The sequence below is a fragment of the Rhincodon typus genome, chromosome 7 (genome assembly GCF_021869965.1).
Source record: "Rhincodon typus isolate 14 chromosome 7, sRhiTyp1.1, whole genome shotgun sequence".
NCBI classification, from domain to species: domain Eukaryota; kingdom Metazoa; phylum Chordata; class Chondrichthyes; order Orectolobiformes; family Rhincodontidae; genus Rhincodon; species Rhincodon typus.
The window spans coordinates 77,626,818-77,654,747 of NC_063338.1; the positions used below are offsets into that span (position 1 = coordinate 77,626,818).

General features: G+C 38.9%; 2 protein-coding genes across 6 annotated transcripts in view; one reads left to right on the top strand and one right to left on the bottom strand.

Annotated features, from left to right (window-relative positions):
* The window catches only part of LOC109912424 (activin receptor type-2A), a 322,124-nt gene that overhangs the window by 120,124 nt on the left and 174,070 nt on the right, over positions 1-27,930 (top strand). The gene's annotated exons all lie outside the window — the stretch shown is intronic.
* orc4 (origin recognition complex, subunit 4) overlaps positions 15,046-27,930 on the bottom strand; it is a 131,854-nt gene continuing 118,969 nt past the window's right edge. For 2 of the 5 annotated variants that reach the window (XM_048599567.1, XM_020511846.2), the window contains 6 exons: positions 26,952-27,125; positions 25,465-25,551; positions 23,951-24,059; positions 21,163-21,258; positions 19,818-19,885; positions 15,046-16,217 (listed from right to left, as the gene is read on the bottom strand). In XM_048599567.1, the coding sequence (XP_048455524.1) occupies positions 16,035-16,217; positions 19,818-19,885; positions 21,163-21,258; positions 23,951-24,059; positions 25,465-25,551; positions 26,952-27,125 (717 nt within the window). In that variant the 3' untranslated portion in view covers positions 15,046-16,034. The remainder of the gene's footprint in view (positions 16,218-19,817; positions 19,886-21,162; positions 21,259-23,950; positions 24,060-25,464; positions 25,552-26,951; positions 27,126-27,930) is intronic. The other 3 variants (XM_048599569.1, XM_020511847.2, XM_048599570.1) reach the window with 2 other exon arrangements.

A 27,930-nucleotide genomic window follows, 5' to 3' on the forward strand; every position in this document is an offset into this window, starting at 1 on the left:
TATAGCAAAACAAACAAAAGTCAAAACTAACCACTGCAACTGCTGCTCAATTTACTTTTCAGGGCCTGGGATCGGTTATCTTTAAGTGTTAACCATGCGTTGCATTGTTGCAGTATAGCTAAATGCTTCAGTACAAAACTGCTCAATGTAGAATATCACAAATACCGTAAAACTACATTGATTGTGTGAGTAGTGATTAGGTGCCAAATGTTTTAGATATGACACTAAAGTGTTTACTGCATTTCTGCAGTTTTATACTTTGCAATAGGATTACTGATCAAATTGAAGACTGATCTGACAACATAATAAACTGTTTGTATAGTTACAGCTGATTTTGATTTCAGCAATCATCTATTGTAAACAGCTGACAAAGTATTAGTTAAAGCTGCAGTATATCACCAGAACAACTTAAAGTCTCTATAATTTCTTAAAATCCTCAAAACCTGTTAAAAGCTATTATTAAGCACACATTTGGATCTTGGGCTAAACATTCCTAACATTTTTAAATTTTGGGGGAGATTCTTTGACCTCAGTCCCGAATTTTTAGTGCCAGTGTCGTCTCCTGAAAGTTTGCTTCAATTGTTGGACCACGAGCAGTTAACACTGTGTAACAATAATGAACTTCAGGTACCTCAGATTATAAAACATATGCTAAGGCTATGCAAATTTAGAAAATCATATTTTAATATTATTGTTCACAGGTTTTCAATCTAAATCACTTGGTAAATGCAACATTATTTGTACAACATTTCCTTCCCCTTACAATGTTATATTGTTTTTTTTTAATTTCCAAGAATATATTGCAGCTTTAAAAAAATGGTTTTCAAATCAGGAACTCACTGTGAATTAATGGTTTATGCATATATGAAGTGCTTACTATTAAAAACATGAATTGCAGAGGCTCAGAACAAGAAAATTCTGATGTCAAAAAAGAAAAATCTGTCTCCATACTCCAAGCAGAGAGGGAAAAAGGGCAAATGCAATGGTGTATATATTCTACATGCCCACTTGTACAAGTTTGGATTAGATTGTCAGCTGGTGCCTGTCTCAAAAACACTAGTTGATTATTGCTCGGAGGAATCTTCTTTACTAGGTACTTGTGCTATAGAATGTGGTTTGTATCATTCATCCATGGAAACTTTTTAACATTTTACAAAGCAATGATTTTGTTAACATTTTAGACTTCAACTCTACCTTGCAACTAGTACTTCACAGGGAGATATAATAGCATTGAAATAGGGTAAGGTTCTTAATTATGCAATACTGCTATTTCTATTAAGTTTAAAGATTATCGGACAATTCAGATGTATTTTGGGCAGAATGATACACATGACATTCTATATTAAGTGTTGCTTACCTCAGAACTTGCCAACAGAGTTCTTAAAGCAGTTTGTGATACACATACCTCTAAACAATTATGTTTGCTTAAGTCTGTATCAATGTTCTGTGCATCTGTGGGCACAAATTACTGTAATATTTGATACGTACTTGGGATGTTTTTGCAAATACCTTGCAATTAGAAAGCCAGGAAAACGCCTGGGTAGAGAGATGGAAGAGATTGTTAAGTATTGTACAGAAACATTTGCTGTTCCCCTAAGAATAAACTGTATAGTGACTGCTGTATGACCTACATTCTATATAGGAAATGTGCTGGTGTATTATTTGAATTTTTTTCTTCTACTGTATTCTATATCATGAGTATCTTGAGGTTGTGCAGTGGTGCATTTGTGTTCACATGCATGGTGCCATCTACTTTCATAGATGTAAATAGTAATGCTGCAAGTCTGTGCGGAGCAAGATATAGAAGAAAATCTGAGGTTACTGCGAAGAATGATTCACCTCAACTTCAGCAATCCAGTGTCAGGTGAACTGCTATATCCCAGTTGTGAATTGGGCTCATAACACTGTTACCATTTAATAAGAGGGTTAGCTATTTTAAACATCATGCTCACAGTAAGCGTTTCATAAATTGTGCTTTTTAACCCCTATTCTTACCAATCAGAATCTGTTTGCTATTCCTCATTAGGAATCTTCTATTGGTGATCCCTGGTAAGGACTGATTGTTTATGAGCAAAGACTAAACAGATTGGGACTATTCATTGAAACATTAAGGATTCTTAAGGGGCTTGGCAGGTAAATACTGAGAAGATGTTTCTCCTCATGGGAGAATCTTGGACCAGTGGGCATAGTCTCAGAATAAGGGAGTGCCAATTTAAGACTGAAATAAAGAGGAATTTCTTCTCAGAGGGTTGACAGTCCTTGGAATTCTTTGCCACGGAGAGCTGTGGGGGCACAGTACATTTAAGGCTGAGATAGATAGACTTTTGATTACAAGATTACAGGCAAAGGACAGGAAAGTGGCCATGATGAGTGTCGGATCAGCCATGATCCTATTGAATGGTGGAACAGGCTAAGGGAGCCAAATGGCCTACTTCTGTTCCTATTTCTTACAGTCTTGTGATCTTATTTATTTTATATGATGTAGCAGCACTGATTTCTTAGTATAGCTTGAAGGGATGCAAGTTGTGATCGGTGAACAGTGTCCACTGTCTGTCCACAAGCTAATGGTAGGAATTATCATTAACCCATGCATTTATTGAATCTATGTAATTTTTTTATAGTCATTCGTGGGATCTGGGCATTGTGGGCTAGGTCAGCATATGTTAATTGCCCGGGAGCAGTTGAGAATTAACCACATTGCTGGGGTGTGAACTTATACATCAGTCCAGGTAAGGATGGGAGTTTCCTTCCCTAAAGGACATTAGTGAACCAGATAGGTTTTTCCAAACAAAGTTTGCATGGTCATTATTAGACTGTTAATTATAGATTGTTTTATTGAATTGAGATTCCATTATCTGCTGTGTTGGGATTTGAACCCAGGCTCCCCAGAACATTACCTGGGTCTCTCAATTAGTAGTCTAGTGATAATTCCTCAAACTGACTTCTTTTTTTTTTAACCAATATGGTATAATGTGATAAACTAAAAGAATAATCTTGGGTCCAAAAACTCCTAGCAACACAACAAATGAATTCCAGCATGGGTAAATATAGTTTGATACACACACTTGTAGGGAAAATTATAAAATAGTCACTTGTACCTTACAAAATAAGAAACTGAATAGAGCAAAGGGATCCAATGGTACAACAGTTCAAATTGTTAACAACAGCATGCAGGTCAACAAATAATTGTTTTAAAAAGATTTTAAAGGAGATTCTTTTCTAACAGTTTAGATTTCAAAAGGAGCAAAAACTTAACCTAAACTTGTTGATCCCAAACTTCATTGTGGTCAGGTGCACTTTCTGTAGTTTTATTTTTCATTTTATTAAAAGGATATCGAAGGACTGTTGAAAGTATGAAAAGATTTACAAACATGCTGTCAAAACTGAGAGATTAGAAATATTTGAAAATGCTGAACATTGAAAACCATTTTCTTTCAATACGGGAAGAAATTACAGGAGACCTGCTGAATTGTAGAAATAAATTGGTTAGAAAAGCTAGCTGTGGAGTGAGTGTTTCCAATTATTTATGTATATGCGTAAATACAGATTTGGAACAGGAGAAGGCTATTTGGTCTCCCTAGCTTTCTGCGCAAAATCTGTAACATCCATGATTGACCTGATTAAGGTGTCAGTCTCCCTATGCCTTTAAAAGTATTCAATAACTCTGCCTGCACTGCTCTCTTTAGAATAATGTTTCAAACACGTGACTTCTTGGAGAAAAATCCTCATCTTCAGCTTAAATTGGAGACTACTTATTTTTAACTACCAAAAGGAGAAACATCCTTTCAGGATTTTGTGTTTCAATAAGATGCCACCTCATTATTGTAATTTTAATGGATACGGGCCCAACATGTCCTTTTACAAACCACCTCCACCCAAACCAAACCTCGGTCGAGTGAACAAACCTTGAGTTGTTTCTAACAAATTTATAACTTCCCTTAAATATGGAGACCAAATTATACACACTACTCCAGATATGGCCTTATCAACACCTTACAACTGTAGGAAAACATCCTTACGTTGGTTCTGTTCCCTTGGAATAAACAACAACATTTCATTTTCCTTTCTAATCATTTGCTAAATTCTACCAGCCAAGCTGAAAGTGCCGGATTTATGCTTCCTATAAGCCAAGCAATGGTTTAGCCATGTTAATACTTCACCCCCTCCACCACAAACTTGTATCTGTGGTGTAACGTTGAACGTTGTACCCTAAATGGCTTTGGAAATTAAATTCAATGCATCCACCTGTACCCATTTATCTACTTCAATTTCCTCAGCGGACTTTATTAAATTGATCAAACGTTTAAGATTTTCTCAGTGTCATCTGATAAACCTTCTTTACAAAGAATCCAGCATCTGGTTTACTAATGTCCTTTTTGAAGGAGAAAATCTGCCATCCTCACCTAGTCAGGCCTACATATGACTCCAGACCTACAGCAAAGTGAGATCCTTAACTGCCTACTGAAATAGCCTAGCAACCCACTCAATTCCTGAGCAGTTGGAGATAGACACTAAGTTCTGGTCTTGATAGCAAAACTTGCATCCATCAAATTTTTATAAAATTTTCCACAAAAGTTGTTAAGCTAATTGGTTTGTAGCTTCCTAAAGTTCTTTGTTTTCACCCCGGGTGTCCCATTTGCTATTTTCCAATTTAAACCAAATGAATTGGCTGAGGAATAGGCCATTAGGCCCTTTGAGCCTCGTCCATCATTCAGTAAGATCATGACTGATCTGATTACTCCACATCATCACTTACTTTCAATAGTCTGTTGCCCCTTGCTTATCCAAAATCTATCTATTTCCATCTTACAAAGAAACAAAGAATCTGCTTCCACTGCCTTTTGAGGAAGAATGTTCCAAAGGCTCAACTCTCTCAGGAATAATTTCTCCGTAACTCTGTCATAAATAGGTGACCCCTTATTTTTAAACTTTCATCCCTAGTTCCAGATTCTTCTGCAAGAGGAAACATCCTTTCCACCCAGTGAAGCCCTATCCGGGTCGATCATCTCTTGCTCTTCTAAATACAAGTGGATACAAACCTAGTTGGTCCAATCTTTCCTCATTAGCCAATCTGTCCATTCCAGGTATTAGTCCAGTAAACCTTCCCTGAACTACTCGCAACACATTGCCATCCTGCTTAAGGAGACCAATACTCTACATAGCACTGCACCAATGCCCTGTATAGCAGAAGCATAACTTCCATACTTTTGAGTTAAATTCCCTTTCAAGTCATCTGTTCACTTTTTCTCTTATTTTATGGGTGAATCCAAAACTCAGTGATTAATACAAGGTTATTAGTGAGTATGATAATGAAATAAAAACCTGGATTCTTATGAGCAGAAACAGCAATCATTGAATTGTTGCTCCTGTTGTAAGTTCTCATGATACTGCTGTCCATTTCTACCACTTGCCTGAGTCACTCCTCTAAGTCTGAGACTTTCCACAAAGAATCTTGAGGTGTAGAAGATTTGACCATTGGATATTTACACTTCTGAGGCAGTTCCAGGTGTCAGGATTTCTATAGGTTCATGCTATGCACCTTTGTTCATTATTTAATCTAAGGCAGTATTTCTTTATTGTTAGAAAACAGTGTGATATCAAAATAATTTTAAGGCCTTTAATTGAGTGTCTTCAAAAGAAAACTAGAGTACAGGACAGAGAAACTGTACAGAAAGCTGTGTTAAAGGCTGAGAAGTGGATGGGATGGGAGGAGATGCATGTGGTGTATTCCAAAATGGGTTTTCAACTAGGGATGGCTGCGGATTCTAGATATTCACTACAAATAACCTCTGGGGTTTTAATAGAAGGAACTAAAATACATCCTGTATCAAGCAGATTGAACTGCAAACTCTAGTCCTGACTTAGATATTTTATTCTCTCCTTCCTGAAAATGTTTGATGAGCTGAGTCTAGGTCTTGTTCACTGAGAAGCAATAAAGGTGGCCATTATTGAGCACAGATCTCCTGGCTTGTTTTCTTTTTACCTGAACTAATCAATTACTAATCTGCTTACACTTGTTGCTCTTTCATTCCTTTCATTGCAATATATCACCTGTGACAGATAAACTTACTTGAGTATCCCACAACTCTTGAAATCAGTCAATGGTGGTTGACTTAAGTATGTACATAGTTCTGCCTCAGGTTTGAATTTTCTTTATTTCTTTGTTATTTGTCCTGTCATTGTAGATTAAATGAAACAGTAACAAGGAACCAGGTGGAATTTGCAAGGTGGAAAGGAGCTCTTGGGATCAGCCTGCTTCTGAGAATACTGGAAAAATCCAATCCAATCCAATCTTTGCTTTGATCTGTCTTCATAGACAAAATTATTTTACCCCTGGTTCTGCTATGTATTTTAAGAGAACATAAGAAAAAGGAACAGAAATAGGCCACTTAGCTCCTCCAGCCTGTCCCCCATAATAGAACTTCGTGGCTCATTTGCCTCTCCTTTTATGCCAGTCCAGCATAGCCTTTAATTTCTCAAAACTGCAAAAATCTAACTCTTATTTAAATACTTCGGCATCTAGCCTTAACAACTCTCTGAATTAAAGAATTCCAGACATTCACTCTCCTCTAATGAAGAAATTCTTTGCATCAGAATGTCAAATAAATGTTCACCCTTATTTTGTAACTGTATGATCAATTAAGTCAGGTTTTATTCTGGGATCTGACATGTCCAGTGTTACCATTAGCTGGGAATATAAATTTGCAGAGGTGAATACAGTGGTGGGGTTGATATGGGAAGCAGTAATAACTCCCATCAAAGCACCACAGGATATGCCTGGCTAATAACTGTGCTTATTGTGTACTTTCTGAGTTCACCAAGATTGTTTCCCCAGATTTAGTTATCTTCGTTTTGATGTTGGGATTTAAGTATTTGATTTCTTCTTGGTTTACACATTTGAGGGAATATGAAAATGAATCAGGAATCCTGCTGTATTATAAAACATACAAGATGTAAAATTCTTTTGATTGGTCTATTTCCCAAAAGTAATTTAATGAGTATTTTATTATTTATAATGAGTTCATATCTTTGCAATGGTATTGTTTCGTCAAATTGTTCCACAAGAACATCATTGATCTACTGCAGGGAAGCATGCTTAGTTCAGAGGTCAGCAACTTTAAGTACAAGAGAATTTTTTAAAAGTATTTACTCAAAACCACACTACCTCGAGCTGTAACACAGCTCCTTGAATGCCAAGAAAAAAGAAAAACCACTGGATACCATTTTTCTCAAGTACAAAATAAATCAAAGTTTAAAGAATTAAATGAACCATCTAATTACTATGTAAATGGATCTGATCAATCAAGGTAGTTGATATTCTTGTTGGTTGCAATTAGCAGACCCTTGACCTAAGTTTTAAGGCTAAACAAGACAAAGGAATACAAGATAAATGGGAAGCACTAAGGATCACCAGACTTTGTATGCATGTCCTTTCATCCGTTAAGGTATCAGGACATGTATAGAAAATGGTTAAGAAGGCATCTAGTCTTTATTAGCTGAAGCATAGAGTTTAAGAGCAGGAAGGTGATGCTGGAACTATGCGATACATTGGTTGGGCCACAGTTGGGTATGGTGTGCAGTTCTGGAATCCTCATTATACAAGGGATGTGACTGCACTGGAGAGGGTGCAAAGGAGATTTGCCAAATGTTGTCTGATTTGGAGTGTTTTAGTTGTGGAAAGCGATTGGACAGACTAGGGTTGTTTTTCTTGGAGTGGAAGAGAAACGATACAATACAATATCCATTTATTGTTGTGTACTCCAGGGTAGGAGTACAGTGGAAAAACTTTTACAATGTGTCTTTTAATGGCGACATGTTAGGTTCAAGTACCTACGTATGATTTTTTTGCAGCAGACGAATAAAAGTAGTTACTTTAATTAGAGTTGAAAATAAGTTTAACCCCTTAATATTTTCCTATTTTTAATGTTAGTGTTTTAAGGTAAGGATTGTCCCCTTGCACAGGTCTCCATCTAGGATTCACTGCCTGCCACTGCTCCAGGCTTGCAGCCCATGTTCTGATATCGTAGTGTTGTGGCTCAGAGGGCACGCCTGCAGGCCCCAGAGTATAAGGCCATGCTGGCCATGCTGGTCCTTCACTTCGTTGGGGCCATGATTGAGAGGTACAGATCGAAAGGGGATAGATAGGGTAGACAAAACCAAAAAAACCCTTTGATAGAAGGATTAATGACCAGGAGATGTAGATTTAAGGTAAGGGCAGGAGGTTAGAGATGTGAGGATTTTTCAGCCAGAGGATGCTGGGAATCTGGTACTCATTGCATCTAAAAGGCAGTGGAGGCAGGAAATCTTAGAAGTATTCAATATGCACAAGACAGGCAATACACCAAGTGATGGAAGAGGGGATTAGAATAGTAAGGTGTGTTTTTCCACAACCACTGTGTACATGATGGCCTAAAGGCCCTTTTACTTTCTGAAGATCTTAGACTATGCCATTGAAGGAACAGTAATACATTTCCAAATCAGCATCATGAGTGACTTGGAGGGAACTTGCAGGTGGTAGGCTTCTCATGTATTTGTTGCCTCTCTTTTTAGACGGGTTTAGAGTCCGCTGTCTAAGGAGCCTTGAATTTCTGCAGTGCACCTTGTAGATGATACACACTGCTCCTACTGTGTTTGGTGGTGGAGGGAGTAATTATTTATGTTGTGTATCCCTCTCATTGGCTGCAGCAAGTGTCTTTTAGAACTTGACCAACTCAGGCAGTAGTGGTGTCAGCCTGGTCACCTCCAGTGCTTCCTCCAAGGAGTATTCAACATAAGAGGAGCAGCGATTCATCAACTGAGCAAGGAACTGTTTGTGGTAATCAGCACATGTTTGGTCTGATGCCATGAAACTCGAAGGATGTTATAGAGCCAACAGAGGTACCAGAAATGACAATAACAAATGTAGACAAGTTGATCTAGTTTTATTCCCTTTTTTTTTTTTTGAGACATTTTAGCAGATTAGTGGTTTAGCAGCCTATTTCAGAGGGTAGTTAAACTTAACCATTGTGCTGTGCAACTAGAGTCCCATTGTCTAGATTAGGTTAGATCGCAGGTAAGGAAGGTGATGTCTAAGCAAACATGGAGTTGTTGCTGTCATTCTTATGAATGGTTTACACTGCTCCTACCGCATCGGTGGTGGAGGGAGTGAATGTTGACTGCGTTAGATGATGCGCCCATGGGTAGGGGGAAGCAAACTCTGTTGGTCGGAGTCATACCAAGCACAGAGGAAGATAGTTGTTGGAGATCAATCATCTTCACTCCAGGACATTTCTGCAAAGTTCTTCAGGGTAGTGTTCTAGGCTCAACCATCTTCAGTTACTTCATCAATGACCTCCCCTCCATCAAAAAGGTCAGAAGTGGGAGTTTCACTGATGATTGCACAATACTCAGCATGACTCAGATAATGAAGCAGCTCATGTTCAAATACAACAAGAGCTGGCTTGGGCTGAACAGTGGCAAGTAACATTTGTGCCATACAAAATACCAGGTAATGATGATCTCCAGTAAAAGACAATTAAACACTGTGGTTGGTTGGCTCGCCGAGCTAGTTCGTTGTTCCACAGACATTTCATTACCCTGCCGGGTAACATCATCAGTGCAGTCTCCGAAGTGCCGTTGTGTTTTCCCGCCTGGTATTTAAACTCTGGAGTCCGTTGAGCTAGATTACCTCACATCTAGTTTTCCTTCACAATGGAGTGTATATGGGGTCGAGCTCTATGTGTTTGTTGATGGCTTTCTTTGTAGAGTACCAGGCTTCTAGGAACTCCTGTACCTGTCTCTGCTTTGCTTGTCCCAGGATCTTGGTGGTGTCCGAATTGAACATTTAAACAGACAATAACACACTGCAGCAGCACAGAATACCTCTTCCAGGCATTCAAGGACAATGGATATCTGAAAAACCGGGTCACAAGATGCCTACTAAACGAACAAGACCAGGAAGATACTACACACCCTGCCACGTTCATCACACTACCTTACATCAGGAACACATTGGAACTAACCACAAGACTCCTACGACCACTGGGCATCAGAATAGCGCACAAACCGTCATCAACCTTACAACAACTGCTCACCTGAACCAAAGACCCTCTACCCACAATGGACAGGACCAATGTCATATACAAGATTCCCTGCAGAGACTGTGACAAACACTACATTGGATAAACAGGAAGGAAGTTAATAACAAGGGTACGCTAACATCAATTGGCTACAAAAAGACATGACCAATACTCCCTCATCTTATCCACATGGATAAGGAGAACTACCAATTTGATTGGGACAACACCAGGATCCTGGGACAAGCAAAGCAGAGACAAGCCTGGTACTCCACGAAGAAAGCCATCAACACACAGAGCTAGACCCCATTTACACTCCATTGCGAAGGAAAACTGGAAATCCAGATCACCGGACACCAGAGTTTAAATACCAAGTGGGAAAGCAACGGTGCTTCATCGGAGGCTGCACTGATGATGTTACCCAGCAGGGTAATGAAGTGTCTGTGGAACAACGAACCAGCTCGGCGAGTCAACCTACCACAACATCCACAATCCAAGCTACAAATCTACTCTAAAATCTTAGACAATTAATCACTGCCCCTTGATATTTAGTAGTGTTACCATCACAGAATCTGCCACTATCAACATCTGCCACCTGCAAGTGCCGCTGCAGGCCTTCCATCGTCTGGACTTGGAAATATAGTGCCATCACATCATTGTTGCTGGGTCAAAAATTCTGGAATTCCCTTTCAAATGACAGTGTGGGTCTACCTACAGCATGCAGACTGCAGCAGTTCAAGACTACAGTTCACCACTACCCTCAAGGACAGCTAGTGATGGACAAAAAAAGATGTTCCCAGCTAATGGTGATGTAGGACAAATTAGATTCCAGAGCTAAAATATGGCTTGACAGTTTTATTTATAGGATTTTTAAGCCAGTGACAAAGAACAGGGATGTATTTCCAAGTCAGGTTGGAGTGTACCGTGGAGGGCAATTTGCAGGTGATATAGTGTTCCCACATATCTGTTGCCCTCATCCTGCTAGATGGTAGCAGTTGGGGGTTTGAAGGTGTGTCTGTGGATTTTTGGCAAATTTCTGCCATATAATCTTGTAGAGAGTACACACTGCTGGTGTGGAGTGATTGCATGTTCGCGAATGTGATGTTAATCAAGCAGGCTGCTTCATCCTGGCTGGTGTCAAGATCAAGTGTCATTGAAGATACACTCAACCAGACAAATAGGGAGTATTCCATACCGTTCTGGACTTTTGCTTTGTTTACAGTGAACCAGGAGGTGAGTCACTTGAAGTATTCCTCATCTTTGATCTGCTGTTACAGTCAGTGGATGTTGATAGTGGAGGATTCAGTGATGGTAATGCCCATTGCCAATTGATAGGGACCCTTTCAATGGTTATATTGCCTCCTACTGGCAATGGTTGTTGGCTGGCATTGTTGTGACATGAATGTTATGTGCTACTTTTCAGCCTACCCTGGATATTGAGGTCTTGTGGCAATTAGAATTGGAGTCAGTCATTGGCAAACAGCAGCAGTTCTGACCTTACACACTGAAGGGAAGATTATTGATGAAAGAGACTCCCCTGAAGAACTCCTGTAGCTGAGATGATGAACCTTTAACAACCACAACTATCTTGTGTATTATGTAGGACTTCAACCAGATCAACCCTGGTTCAATGATGACTATAGGTTGGCATGCCAGGAGCACCAGGCATGCTGACAAATGAGGTGTCAACTTGGGGACATTACAACACAGAACTACTTGCATACCGTATGCTGCAAATAGCAATAGAGATAAATCTGATTTGTTCATTGTAGGACCATTAAATGTGGGAGTCCTTCCACATCCGTGAATAGTGGCAGACAATTCAAAAATCTGAACAGGAGGTGGTTTCACAAATATTCCCATGGTCAATGATGGGGACCCGGCACATCAGTGCAATAACCAAGCCTGACAACTATCTCCAGTCAATTTGATTTATTCCATGCAATATCAAGAAATGACTGAAGGCTCTGGATACTGCAAGGGTATGAGCCATGGCAACATTCTGGCAATTGCATTCTGCTTCAGAAAATCCCCACACCCAAAGTGCTCAGACATGATCTAACTGCAAAGAAAAATCCAACCTTTGCAAATGAGAGTAAACTGAAGAAAGGCACCATTGATACTGCTAGTGAGTATTGCTCAACAATAACCTGCTCACTGACACTTAATTTGGGTTCTGCCTGAGCCACTCACCTCGTGACCTCATTATTGTCTTATCAAAAACACAGACAAAAGAGGTAAATTCAGGGAAGTGAGGATGGCTCATCCTTGCACTTAACCCAGTATGGTGTCACAGATTCCTGGCAAAATGCTGGCATTGGAAAATTACGTGAAAAACACTCAAAACGAAACAACAAAGACCCAAGATGTTAACTCTGCTTTCTCTCCACAGTTGCTGCCAGACCGGCTGAGTTTTTCTCACAATTTGTTTTTATTTTTGGAGGGGAACATACTTCTGCTGGTTGGAGTCAGACATAGCACAAAGGAAAATGGTTTGGTTGTTGGACGTTAGTCATCTCAGCCACAGTACATCACTGTAGGAGTACCTCAGTGTACTGTCCTCAGCCTGACCTTTTCTAGCTATTTCAACAATTTTCCCAGCAGCAAATGGGGATGTTTGCTGGTGATTAGTGTTGAACATTATTCATTCACAACTTCGCAGATTACGAAGTAATCCATGTCCATTGCAGCAAGATTGGACAACATCTAGGCTTAGGCTAATAAATACCAAGTAATATTCACATGACATGACAAGTGGCAAGCACTGACCAGCTCAAACAAAAGATGCGCCCATTCCCCCTTGACATTCAATGGCAATATCATCATTGAATTCTCCACCATTACTATCATGGGGTGTTGCCATTGACCAAAAACTGAAGTGGACCAACCACATAAATACTACGGCTACACAAAAACTGTCAGAAGCTGGGAATTCTACACCAACCAACTCACTTTCCTGATTCCTCAAAACCTGGCTGTCAACGGTGTCAGGGAATACTATCTATTTGTCTCAAGTGCAATATCAACACAAGAAATTTAGTGCAACCTAAGACAAAGCAGCCTGCATGATTGGCGCATCATCTAACACAGTCAACATTCACTCCCTCCACCAATGATGCAGTAGGAGCAGTGTAAACCATTTATAATATTCACAGCAACAACTCAATGTTCTCTTAGATATCACCTTCCTTACCTGTGATCTCTATCATCTAGAAAGACAAGGGCAGCAGATACATGGGAGTAACATAAACTGCAAGTTTATCTCCAAGTCACACTGTCATGATTTGGAAATAATCACTGTTCCATCAGTATTGCTGGATCAAAATTCTGAAACTCTTTCCTTAACTGCATTATGGGTGATCCAACACCCATTGACTGTAGAAATTCAAGAGGGCAGTTCATCACCACCTCCACAAGGACAATTAGGGATGGGCAATAAACGTTCACTAAGCTAATGACACTAACATTCTGTGAATTAATTTTAAATAACTTTAATGAAGAATTTTAAAGAATTGGTGTATAAAATGATATATCCCTATTGTGAGTAAGAAGAACGAAATAGGAATAGAGGTAGGCAATTCATCCCATCAAGTCCGCTTTGCCATTCAGTGAGATAATGACTTATCTGATAATCCTCATCTCTATTTTCCACATTATATACAATATTGCTACACTTAACCCAGATGAATCAATGCTTTCTATCCTGCAGAATTCAATTGTGAAGTTCTGTGCCGCAGTATGGCAACTGCCTACTTTGATAATCAAAGGTTGGGAAAATTCCTACTTTGCCACATTTCCAACAGTGTATTAGGATTCCAATAACTTCAAGGCTCTTGCATGATTGAGAAATAAAAATGAGAATTTTGTTATCACAAAATATATGGAAAATATATGACTCAGACACTGAAAACAATGGAACAATCAACAAATTACATCAGCTTGTACTCATAAGCTCCAATATTAACCCTACTGTATCAACTTGGTCAAGTTTGCTGCAAAGAATGTTTAAACTGGAATGTTTCATGCCATGTCACTATTGCTGCTGCTTCATGAAATTTCTTCTAACTCTAACCTATTATTTACAATGAATTAAATATTTAGCATTTATCGTTTCAATTCAAAAATCAACTGCACTAGCTCTGGCCACATGTTCAATAGTTCAATGTACAATGGGAAAGGAATGCATGCTTGATTCTTATTTGAATCAAACATCTATTGTGAACAGAAAGCTACTGAGGGTAGAACTTGAGATGTCTATTAAAACCATCCAGCCTTCCATTCTGAGAAAAGCACACGACTTGAAAACTTACAAAGATCTTGTTACAAGTAATGTTACCGCTTCACAGGCCTTCACATTTAGGACAGGAGTCGGGGGTGGAAGGCAGGTGGTACAATGGAAAGGCAACATAAGGCAACACAAAAGCCATTCATCTACATCAGTGTGTGGAAAGTGAGCATCTGTTTTTATACAGGGAATCCGTATTTGGCTTTTCCAACCCGTTAACCAAATATCTTTGTTAGCAATGTACCATCTTTTCTTCATACAGTTGGTAACAGCTTTAAGAAGGCAGTGTTCTACAGAGATTTTTTTTTTTTTTAAATCTTGTAAACTTAGTCTAATATTGCTGAAATCCAGAGGTGATCTGTAGAGATATGCAATTTGACACAGGACCACTAAAAGTCAGTATGAAATTGACTACTGAGTGCCACCTTATATTAAGTCAAGCTCATCCAGAGCTCTAGCCCACCACTTACTTTGTATCACCCTAATTCACCTGACCTCAATTATGTATTTACATTTCTGCATGTCCATTTAAAAATTCTCAATCACTCAACTTTTCATTTTTTAAAGTTGACTTCAACCCACCCCCATTCACTCCATCCTTGACAGCATATACATGGACATCTCACAACTTATAAAATCTTATTTGGCAAAGCTGGTACAACATAGCAACAGGACAGAGCTAAACAAAAAGAAATCTACTGTGTGTAGAAGACTAAACTTTATTTTCTGATAGAACCCTTACCATAAATGAATCTGTAACTAAAGCTTCTAGGAACCTTCCTGATTGTTTAGTACAAAAACATCAAACAACAGCAGCATTAATCTAAACAAAATGGCAGTTACTAAATGGCAGAAATTTGGGGCACCTTTTTGGAAGATTTCCAGCAGGCAGTTATAGCCCCTTACAAAAAGAACAAACTTGCCATCTTAAAATGTTCATATTTTTAATATCTTTAAATACATAACTGGCAGGTGTTCTGTCGATAGTGGGAATAGTAAAGCCACTAATAGTCATTTTCAAAGCCACCAATCTAATTTTGTTATTACTATAAATTTTAAGCTTGTTATTTATGAAAAAAAGTGAAAGACAAATACATTTCTAACTATTTAAATATAAACATGTTAAAAATCTATTTTTGTGATACTTGCATGTCAGCTTAGTGGCAAAAGATGAACTGTTCCTCCTCCTGGAAAATTTCAAAATAGTTTTCATTCACTAAATGTGGATGTTGATGGCTGGTCCAGCAATGATTGCTCATCCCTAATTACAGTTAAGAGTCAACCTCGTTGCTGTGGGTCTGGAGTCAGAAGTGGGCCAGGCCAGATAAGGATGGCAGATCACCTTCCTAAAGGACATTAGTGAAGCAGCTGAGGTGTTTTAAAATGGTTACTTTGTCTCAGATTTTATTGTACTCAATATTTAGGAAAAAATTCCTGCCATGGTGGTATTCAAACCCATGTCCTCAGAACTTTGGAAAGGCAAGTTTTTAAACAAGGAAAATGTTGCCTCTCTCAGAGCTCAAACTCTGGATTTTATTTGATTTCCTGCTTTCCAGCAACAGAAATCTTTCCTGCAATTTTCAACTAGTTGAAAAGAAAATCACTTGTTATAATTACTGATGCAGAAAAATATCAAAGTTTCTCCAAAATACCAAATTCTTTCAGTTCATTAATGAGTTCTGATTTCCAGTGGTTTAATCCAGAGATGATGCTGCCCAAAGCTGGACATCTGTTGGGCACTGCGGATATTTCTGAAGTGCATCCATTATCTGACTGCTATCCAGAAGCAGTTTCACCAGCTGGTATTCTTTGTGTGTTCGGAGGGATGCTCCATCCATTGGTTTAATTAATTCCAATTGTTGCAGATGCTCAAATGCCTGGACAGAGAAAGGGAAAAATATGATAATCAGCCAGCAAACTTCTAATAGAATTAACAGTAAGGTGAATCACGAAAGTGGGCTATTGCTGGAAAAAAAAACAGCATTGTTGAAGCTTTCCATGTTGCATTCATCAGGACAATTTACAAAAATATCATTTCCAGGAGAAAACCAACATTTCTACTGCACAAGAGGAGAGTGCTGATTGGTTGGTAAGTGGACTCTGATTGAATCATGCGAGAGATAATTGTGATGCAAACTATTGGATTTATATTAACGTTTTAAGAAATTATTATTAATAGCAGTTTAGGTTTCTGTTTGTTTAGTGTGGGATATAGCATCACGCTACTTAGAAGGGAAGGAAATATACTGAATTAGGTTAGAGTTACTGAGAAACTTATTAGCAAAATTAACAAAACCATCTATTTATAATGCAAAATCAAAGGCTTTTAAGCATACAGTAAATGTATAATCCCATGAATTCCAAAACACTCCTTTATAATTAAAGATACAATATAGCTTCTGTATAGTAGCCAAAACACTACTCTTACTATCCTCACACCAGAATCTAACACCTCAGCACGTTTAAGTTTTCAAATTTTGATCTGGACCATACAGAAGCTTCAAAATGTACCTAGTTCAAAATAACCTCTTCAGGGTTTTATCCCAACAGTTCTGTTCGAGGACTATCACCAACTCTTCACTGTAAGGTAACTTATTCACTACATATCCTTCCCTTCTAAGTAGCACAATTCTATATCAAATTCTATTCCAAGGACTTCATATGACTACTCCACTTAAAGTTTAAAAACTGAAACCCAAATGTCTCCCTCTAAGGGTGTTTCCTTTAGCTTAAACAAAAAAAGTTTCAGAAGTCTCTAACCTCTAGCCCCATTATTTACCTCGCTGTGTCAGCAAAATAACAGAAGTCTGTTGGTGATTTAGAGGATACAAAGATTTTGCACTAGGCCCTAGCATATGCTTACATTTTGCCACGATCCCTTTAAACATTTGCTATTCATACACATATCCAAATGTCTTTTGACCGTACCTGCTTCTACCACTTTCTCTGCAGTTCATTTCTACATACTAAACTACACGGTGAAGAAGTTGCCCTTCAGGGCCCTTTTAAATCTTTCTCCTCTCATCTTAAAAATATGCCCTCTGGTTTTTAACTCTCCTACCTTAGGGAAAAGGCCTTTGCTATCTATGACCCAAAAGGCCACCCCTTAACCTACTACACTCCAGTGAAAGTCGTCCCAGCCTATCCAGCCTCCCCTTATTACTTAAACCTTTAACTGAGTTTTTTTGAGCAAACAACAAAGATGATTGATGAGCACAAAGCAGTAGATGGGATCTATGTGGACTTCATCAAGGCCTTCGACAAGATCCCTTATACAGAACGTGAAGTCAAATGGGATCCAGGGTGAGTTGGTTAGATGCATACAGAACTGGCTTGGTCATAGAAGACACAGCAGCAGTGCAACAGAGTGTTTTTCTGACTGAAGATCACCAGTGTTCTGTGCAGGGCCCCTGTTGTTTGTTTTTTTAGCTATATAAAAATGATTTGGAGGAGAACATAGGTACTCTGATTAGTAAGTTTGTGGATGACATAGGTTGAGGGAGCTACAGATAGTGAGGAGGATTGCCACTGGATACAGCAAGATATATATAGGCTGGAGATGTGGGCCGAGAAATGGCAGACTGAGTTTAGTCCCAGCAAATGCGAGGTGATGCATTTTGGAAGATCTAACGCAGGAGGGAAGTATACAATAAATGGAAAAACCCTTAGTAACAACATCTAGGCACGCAGGGTCTAGGCACGCAGGATCACAGTTCCCCGAATATGGCAACACAAGTGGATCAGGTGGTCAAGAAGTGGCACACTTCCCTTTGGTTGGGGCATAAAGTATAAAAATTGGCAAGTCATGTTGTATTGAGCTGTACTGAACTTTAATAGGCCACGTTAAAGTATCTGTACCTAGGTACCCTGCATCTAAGATAGTGCCGAGAGGCGAAATTACAAACTTTTCACTGCGCTCATTCAAGTACACGTGACAATACAGGCTACTCTGATTCTGAAATATTGCATACAGTCTGGTTACCATTCTACCAGAAGAATGTTGAGTCTATGGAGAGGGTATAGAAAAGATTTACCAGGATGTCTGGTTTGGGGAGGGTATTAACTAAGAGAAGAGGTTGGATAAATATGGTTTGTTTTCACTTCAACTTCAAAAGGATGAGGAGTGACCTGATAGAAAGTTTACAAAATTATGACAGGCATGGATAGTCAGAACCTTTTTCCCAAGGCAGAAATCTCAATTACCAGAGGATATAGGTTTAAAAGGTAAAAGAAGTGAGTTTAAAGGAGAAGATCTGAGAGGCACATTTCTTTCCCTCCCCCCACTGCAGATAGGGTAATGAGTGCCTGGAATGCACTGCCAGAGGAGGTGGAGGAGGAGGATACAAATCAGAATGTTTAAGAGGCATCTTGACAGATATATGAATAGGCAGGGAATAGAAGGACAGAGACTGTGCGGAGGCAAAAGATTTGTAGTTTACAAAGTCATCAAGTGTTGGCACAAGTTTGGTGGGCCAAAGGGCCAGTGAACATATGCCTCTTACAGAATTAGGCTGTGGAAATAAGAAGCAGGGAAACATAACAAATTGAAGGGGAGTTGAATCAATACTTTGCATCAGTCTCCATGATCAATGAAACTAATGGCTTTCCAAAAGTACCAAATAATCAAGAGGCAAATAGAGGCAAGGAAATAAACATAATAACTATCAATAGTTTTGAGTGCTTTATCTGACGGGGCTGAAACAGAAAGGTTCCCTGGATGTGATGGGTTGCAACCTTGGACAGTAAAAGTAATAATGACAGAGATATTGGATGCCTTGTTGTTATCTTCCAAGTATCCTTAAGATTCTTGAAAGGTCTTAGGGGACTGGAAACCCATTAATGTAATGCCCTTATTCAAAGAGGAAAGCAAAAAAAAGAAAGAGGAGATAACTATGTATCAATTAGTTTAACACATCATTGGAAAACACTAGAGTCCATTGGTAAGGATGTAATAGCAGGTCATTTAGGAATATGAGATATAAATAAGCAGAGTCAACACGCCTTCAGGAAGACGAAATCATGTCTGAGAAATTTATTGGATTTTTTGAAGAGTTAACAAGCGGAATATATAACGGAACCAGTAGACGCAGTATATTTGGATTTCCAAGAGGCATTCAGTAAGGTAACGCATATGGATATTACCAATACAGCAGGTGCGTGGGAATATGATCAACTGCAAAAATCGTAAAGGACATATAGGACCAGGAGTCACCATTATCCCTAAAGCCTGCTCTACCATTCTAGAGAGCACAGCTGATCATCCAGCTGTGCAATTTGCTCATATTATCTCCATTTCCCTTCATGTCATCAGTATTTAGAAATCTACTGAACTATGATGAATTTACTTAGATCATATATACCTTCAGATCTTCTCTCCTAAAGGAATAAAGGGGAGAAAACTAGATGGAAAAAGTAGAGAAAACACTTCATTTACATGGACACAAAATTTAACGTTTACAGGTTGCAACATTCCTTACCTTCAAGACTACCGGTTTTTTGAAGTTATGCATTGAATGAGTTGTCCTTTGAATGAAATTCTGGAATTCTGTAATGCAATCAACAAATTCTAAATGCCTGGTGGCTTTACCCACACTAGCCCTCCTCAGAATACATCTATTAATTCAGAACCAGACAATGATCCAAGTCATTAAAGGCACAATTCTTCATTTCTGGTTTCTATGCACCCTGTCACCCACACCATTCCATCAGCTTCCTCAGTGTGAAAATATAAATCATGAAATAAAACTTTTCAGTAATGGCATCAAATAAACAAAACTTTCAGATTATACACTTAAGTTTCCAGAAGGTACTCATTTAGTGGATTCCACATAGATAGGCAAAATGACTGTGGGGTTCACAGTGACTGTTCTTCAAGCAACCCTACAGTCTTGTACACACAATATAGGGTTGAGTGGGAGAGAGAGAATCATTCCAAAAAACTGTTGAAGGGGTATGGTTTCTCCCAGTACAATTTTCTCCTGTTTAGAATTCTAATTAGACTGGGTGGATATTACCAAAAGGTGATTTTGCCATGCAAGATTTCAGGATGAATCACTGGGTCACCTAGAAAATACTGATATAGAAGTCAAATAGGGGTTTAGTTGTGTGTGTGCATGCGTTAGGAGGATCCCCCATCCGGTGTCATTCCGATGGTTTTGACCACCCACTCCACCAAGGTCATTACCCTGTTTATCTCTGAGCTCCTGATATCTCATACCCAGACTTGCCACTTTCTTCACCAAGCCTGCCAGCTAGGCCCTGCCAATATCTGAACTTCATAGCTTCTTGTCATGATTCTGGCTGTAGTCCCAAAAGTAGCCATGGCTTAACCTGGTGCTGCTTGATCTGAATGACTGCTGAGCCATTGCTCCTCAAAAGGTGGGGTGTCCTCCCCACAGGGGGACAGAATTCTTGAACTGAGCCTGTCAACACCCCTCTGAAGCTCTGAGGCAGCTGGCTTTCCTCTGGGTAGGCTTTGACCATCATTAAGTTCTGGAGAACAGATGGATAGAATGCAGAATACAGCAGCTTGTAAAAATCAGCCCTGTGTTTGTTGGGTACTAAAATAAACAAAATTCAATATATTACCATCTTCATTCCAAACTCCACAAATTTAACCTCACTTATATTAAAAATTCAAGGCTGGATTGCAAGAATAGATCTCGCCAGCACATTAATCTTGCACTTTTAGCAAAATCCTCATTTGAATTTTGGTAAGAAGTAGAAAAGGACTCTGACAACCAAATGTGCTTCTGTCCATTTTACAAATTAGCTTTAGGAACCAAGATAATAAATTATCCTTAAAAATTAAGGAAAGCTTACCATTGTAAACCATTTCAAAGTTAAAAGGCTCTCCTTCATAAATTGAATTTAAGTGCTTCATGGCAATGATCAAGCACAATTCTAGCACAGACAGACCTACAAGGGAAAACAGGGTTGAATATTAAAGTTGAAGTAGTCTTTGTAGTGACTTTTAAGAGAAAGCATCGAAACAAAATCCAGAAGTGATGACCAATTTCACTAAGACAAGTTTCATAGGTTATGCATGATGGTTTTCCAACATACTGCTATAGCAAGAGACTTTACAATGTAGTCTCCTTTACATTGATGAGACCAAATAGAGACTGAGTGAACACTTTGCAGAATACCTCCATTCTGTCCTCAGAATGGCCTTACCTTCCAGTTGCTTGCTCGTTCAATAAACTACTTTGCTCATATGCAAATATTCCAATCCTGGGCCTGCTAGTGTTCCAATGAAAAATAATGCAAGCTGGAGGAACAGGACCTCATTTTCTACAAACATTTCAGAGTTTCTAGGACTTAATACTGACCACTTTGTTTGCCATCTTTGTATATTCTCTCCATCCGACCTTGCAAGCTATATCTTTATATCTTATTGACTTTGCTCTCAGCACAGAGACTCATTTTCTCCTTTTCACACCTTTTTGTTTATAACCATTTTACATCTCTATCTCTGCCTAATGGTGGTGGGCCGGAGAGAGGGAGACAGACATACACACACCACACGAGTTTGACTTTTTCTCTGTGCACCCTGAATCTGTACCACTTGCTCCTTCAACTCTTAACAGTACAAGAAAAAGTGTTTTCCAATCCCTTTCAGAACTGGAGACTAGCCTTTGGACTGAAAACATTGACGGTTTCTGTCTCCATTGATGCTGCTCCAGACTTGCTTAGTGTCTCCAGTAGATTGTTTTTATTTGCTTTTAAATAGTATATTTGAGACAAAAAAAAAGCCAAAAGGACATTTTGGTATTTCAATCTACATTTAGATAATGCAGAGTCCTAGACCTTGGTCATTAAAGAGATGAAAAATGAGAAGAATTTTGAAGTGTAGTCACAGCTAATTTGCACACAACAAGGTTCCACAAATAGATATGTAGGATGTTTTTCAAAAAAAAAGTAACACAGTCACCTGCAAGAGGACAGAGGATCTTGATTTAATATATCATCAAAAGAAAAAAAAAGACCTTTCAACATTACAGCAATCCCTCAGTACCACACGGAATTATTCATCCAGACAACACTTGAAGTTTCTCGGGGGAGGCTTCAACACATGTCCCTTCTTTCAGAAGCGAAGACTAATCTGACACCCAAATATATGGAAGCTGAACTCAAAATGATTAAAGTTGGTTATGTAGTGCACTTAAAACAAAAAAGATATGAACATAGGATTTCAAAGATTTCTTCAAGATTTGGAGTGAATGATGGAACCTACTAATTGATTGCTTTTATAACTAGGTGAGGATTATAGGATATTCATCCTCTACTGTGTTTATTCAGAATTTGAATAATGATCAAAGAATTAACACAGCAGATAGATAACTTCTACGGATTTCTAAATTCTCTAAAAAGACCAGACAATTAGGCTTCCACGGTCATGTATTAGCTAGATTTTTCTGTCTTGCCAAAGCTTTTTATGATATTAAATTAAAAGCATTAGATGGATGGAAAAGAAACAGGCAGTCACGTCGGTTTTAAAAACCTGGGCTTCATAATCAAAGAATATTGACTGGAGGTTAGCTCAACAATCAAGAATATTATTATGTTCCCAAATATGGGCTGCTCAGTCAAACGCAATGCAGTGTGGAGCTGGAGGAGCACAGCAGGCCAGGCAGCATCAGAGGAGCAGGAAAGTTGACATTTTGGATTGGGGCCCTTCTTCAGAAATGGGGAGGGGGAAGGGAGCTGGGAAATAAATAGAGGAGGGGTGGGGCTGGGGAAGGGATGGTGATAGATCAGTGCAGGTAGGGAGCGGTTGGAGGGGCGGGTAAGTAGGAGAGAAGATGGACAGGTTGTGTCAGATGGACAGGTTGTGTCAGGTCAAGGAGGTGGGAATGAGAGGGAGAGTTGGACATGGGATGGAGGCCGGGATTGGGGAGATTTTGAAATTGGGGAGTTCTATGTTTAAGTCATTGGGCTGCAAGCTCCAGAGGCAGAATGAGATGTTGCTCCTCCAGTTTGCGGTGGCGTCAATGTGGCGCTGGAGGAGGCCCAGGATGGACATGTCACCCAGGGAAATGAGAAGGGGGAGTTAAAATGGTTGGCGACCAAAAGGTTGTGTACAGAACACAGATGCTTTACAAAACGGTCTCCGAGTCTACGCTTGGTCTCGTCGATGTAGAGAAGGCCACATCGGGAGCAGCGGATACAGTAGACCAAGTTGACAGATGCACAGGTGAACCCTTGTCTGATATGAAAGGTTTGCTTAGGGTCAACTTCCCTGCTCCTCTTATGCTGCTTGGCCTGCTATGTTCCTCCAGCTCCACAGTGTATGGTCTCTGACTCCAGCATCTTCAGTTCTTACTATATCTACTCAAACAGTTTCATTTTGAACCTTTCCTGAAGGCAGCTCATAATATAACAAGGGTAATTGAGACCTTTATCTGGAAAGCTACAAAATCTTAGTAAGCTGGGAGAAGAGGTGGCCAGCTACAACATTTTCTATGTTGCTTTCAATTTCCATCATTTTTCCTGCTGGCACAGGAAATAGACTTAAGCAAAGTTTATATTGTATTTGCAAGGGCTGCAATGGACGGTATTATCCCTTCATATCTCTAATACCTAGACTAAATAAATTAGCTTTCCTTACCATGCAGTACATTTGCTTTAGAATCCATCATGTACTGTCTGCTGGCTGCTAGAAGGTCTGTTGGTCGAATATTTGGGTTGGAGACAGTCACATGACTAAGTGTCAACATCTGGGAAAAAATGTAAAAGTAACACGATGACTAAACAAGTTATATTGTAGTTCAACATATTAATTGAATTTTACCAGGCAGTGGGACAATGACAAGTATTTATATTCTTTGCAAAATATTATGGCAAATGGCTTTTCACATTGTTAACGACGTCACATTTGTGTGAGATTTGATTAATCATTACCTCATTGGACAGAAGCTCCAATGGAATGACATAATATAGAAGGATTATTAGATTGTGACAAAATGCAAATTGAGTATAATTTAAATGATTAACTTTCAAAGCAAATTAGTCAGTTAAAGTGTGCAATACAAAGGTCAGGGACATAGGACAGGAAGGAACCAAATTGCCAGCAGGGATGCTCTTATTCCGATCTGCTGTTGAAAGAACAAATATTGTTCAAGATGAAGACTGATGGCCAATTTCTGGCTGCTCCAATTGCCAAAGAGCTTATGCACCTTGCCAAGTACGAATGAGTTCAGTCCAACTTGGATGGGTTTTTTTAAAAAAGAAAAGGCATGGAAACATTGCAAAATCAGAATGTCTGGTCAGCTTTATAAACACTGCAGAACGCCCTCTGGTGACAGATCTGCTTTATTGAAATGACACTATGACTGCAACCACCCTCACTCTAACCTCCAGCATCTTGGAGAATAATGGGGTTTATAAAACATAATTTCACTCCTACTTTGTCTTTGAGCAAGAGGAGTATTTCACTGGCACAATGCCAGGGGCAAATACGGTCATCTCAGTTCATCAAATGGACAATGTCCATTCCCCTACCGGCCACTCAATAAGTGCATATTTTGGTAAAGTTGACTCTGGCGCAAGTATGTTCTGGTCAGCAACCAGATTTTGCAGGCAGGTGCTATATAACCGGAAGTAAATTTAAGAACTTTCATGGATGTTCAGCAGCATTTCATTTCCAAAATGCAGCAAGGGAAGCACTGTATAGCAGCAGCCGAATAGGCAAATGAGGATAAGCGACAGTCTTAATGGATTTCCACAAGGATAACTGCTACTTTAAACTGAACTGTTCATTTAACGTTTGAATAGAGATGAATCACTTCTTGTAGTGTGTAGACTCTTCACAGTGGCAATGACCACAACATGTTCACTGTGGTCAGTCTGATTTTAAACAGAATATACAGTGAAGGTCTGTGTGCAAATGAAAAGACATAACCAACTTAAACTACTGGTTAACTCAAAAGTGCTGGGCTGCACAATCAGACCAAGTAGAATACTTTCTGCATTCCATCCATGCCTGCCATACATGTTAACCATAAGGATGCCCTACTGAAACAAGTCCCATTGTGCAATGCTAGTAATTACTGAAAAGGGGTTAATTGCTACTTTAAACCATTATAAAATACTGTTTGACTTTTACAGATAATAAGCTCTTACTAGTAGCATATGCAGAGAGCGGAAATCCTTACTGGAATTGAAGTGCTTCTGTAAAATATCTTCCACCATCTTATCCTTGCACAGACACTAGTAGGACAAAAATATTTCAGATGGATGTTAAATAGCTGCAAGTAGTACAGGGAGCTAATAATATAGACAAAAAGAAAATTAAACAATATGATAGGATTTACTGAGGTAGAAATTAGATTACCACTCACAAGTCTCTCCTGATAATGCAGAACATAATGCCAACAAGCACCCCAATTACTAAAGACAATCTGAAAGTGGTTATCCGCTGACCGTGACATAAAATGGAATTCTTTACCAAGCTAATATTTGCTGATTCTATAAAATTGTTAAAAAAAAAACTTTTGCATGTGTACACTAGGAGATATTTTTAACCTAGGCTCTTAACAATTTAAAGATTAAAAAAAATTCAGTCATAGATCCAATTGTCACAAGATCAGTCCTCCCAAATGTTCATTGCTGTTAAGATGGTGATGGAGAGTTATCAGCTTGAATCACTGTCGTCCACTAAAGTGAGCTACTCCCACAGCAATTTAGGGAGCAAGACATTTGACCCTCCAATAACGGAGCAGTGACAATATATTCTGCAGTCACTCAGAAGGGGTACCTGAAGATAGCAGTATTCTGATTTCTTTGTCTTGTTATTCTGTATGATAGAGGTCAGGGGCTCGCAAGATCAATTATATATTTACTGTTCTATATTTACAGTTCTGAGGAAGGGTCACCGGACCCGAAACGTTAACTGTTTTCTCTTCCACAGATGCTGCCAGACCTGCTGAGCTTTTCCAGCAACTGTGGTAAATATATGGAACAAAAACAAAAATAAACAAACAATCTGTTTAACAACTATGCATGGACCATTGATCTGTGCTTTCAACAGTTCACGTTGCGTAGGTGGAAAGGCTTTGCAGAGTCAGGAGGGGAGTTACTCTCTGCAGGATTCCTAACCTCTGACCTTCTCTTATAGCCACAGTATTTACGTGGCTAGTCCAATTGGTTTCTGTCAAGGGGAACACCCTAGATGTGAATGGTGAGGGATTCAGTAAATGGTTACATTCGTGTTTGTTGGAGATGGTCATTGCCTGGTAAGACATTTAGCTCATCTGCATATTGATTAAATGAAGACCTTGAGCACTGATCACAATGCAGCAAAAACAACTTTTATTTGTATAAAGCATTTAATTTTTCCCAAGTACTTCAAAACATATGACCGGGAAAAAAAAATTCATTACAAGCACCGAAGGCATATAAAAATGAAGTTTCAATTGAGTAAACATGTTAATCTTTCCGGCATGAGAATTCCTATTATTGAAGTCTATATTTTCTGTAGCACTTCACATATGGTGAATGTACTTCTAATATTCATAAGGGATCTATTCACAATATTTTTGTCAAACGCTTGGAAAGATTCGTATCTATTGTACTGGCTATACAAGTGAACTCAAGAAAAGAAAGGTTACCTGGATATTTTGATTCCATTCCTGTGCAAATCTCCCATCAGGAAATTCTTTTGGTAAAATAAGTTGTTGCTGGAACATTTCCACATATTGTTTGAAGCCAAATGCGTTTAGCAAATGAATCTGCCTGTGGGAAAATCTTGACTTCACACGTTTTTCCAGGAGTTCCAAAACATCCTGAAGTTTTGGCAGAAATGGTATGAAGTGAAAAACACGGTAAAATACCACAGAATTCATCAACTGGAGTACTATATTTCATCAACAGTATCTGGAGACTTTATAATTTTTATGTAGCTACAATTGCTGATAACCCGTGTCCTATGTATAATAAGGCTGAGAGATTTGCTGATTGTGAAATCTGGGTTTGGATCAATAATTTTGACATCAGACCTAACAGCTGACCTATGACCGCTAACTGCTATGCTCCTGAAGCAGACATTATAAACCATAACTGAAGCTCATTGGTCAGTAATGCACCAAATAGTATTTTGTTCTGGCAAATCAAAGGAAAGCAGCTTAACAAAAGTAGAGGTCCTTTGAAGTTGTGCCTTAAAAGGTCAAGACAGATTCTGATGCAGCATATTAGAAGACTAAAATGTTATTACACAGAGATAAAAGAATCAGAAAAGACAACAATGCTCACATGAAGAGCATTCATTTGGGTACTTTATCAATAACGATTTCCTGGCAAGGACACAGATTCAAAGGAGAGAAGTGGATACAAACAAAGTGCATTAACTTGTATAGTGCAAGAAAAAGTAGAAAAAAAGTGAAAAACAAAATTGCAGGAATTATATGCTATTCTGCATTTATCACATCAGCCTCAATCACCTTAAATACTGGAATAGATTCGAGGGACAAAAAGGCCTACTCCTAAAGAAACTAAAAACTTACATCTCCATTAGTTTCATAACAAGGAACAAACAGAAGAGGTATAATTTGCCTGGTGATCCAAATCTGAAATCATAAGTAAATAATGATT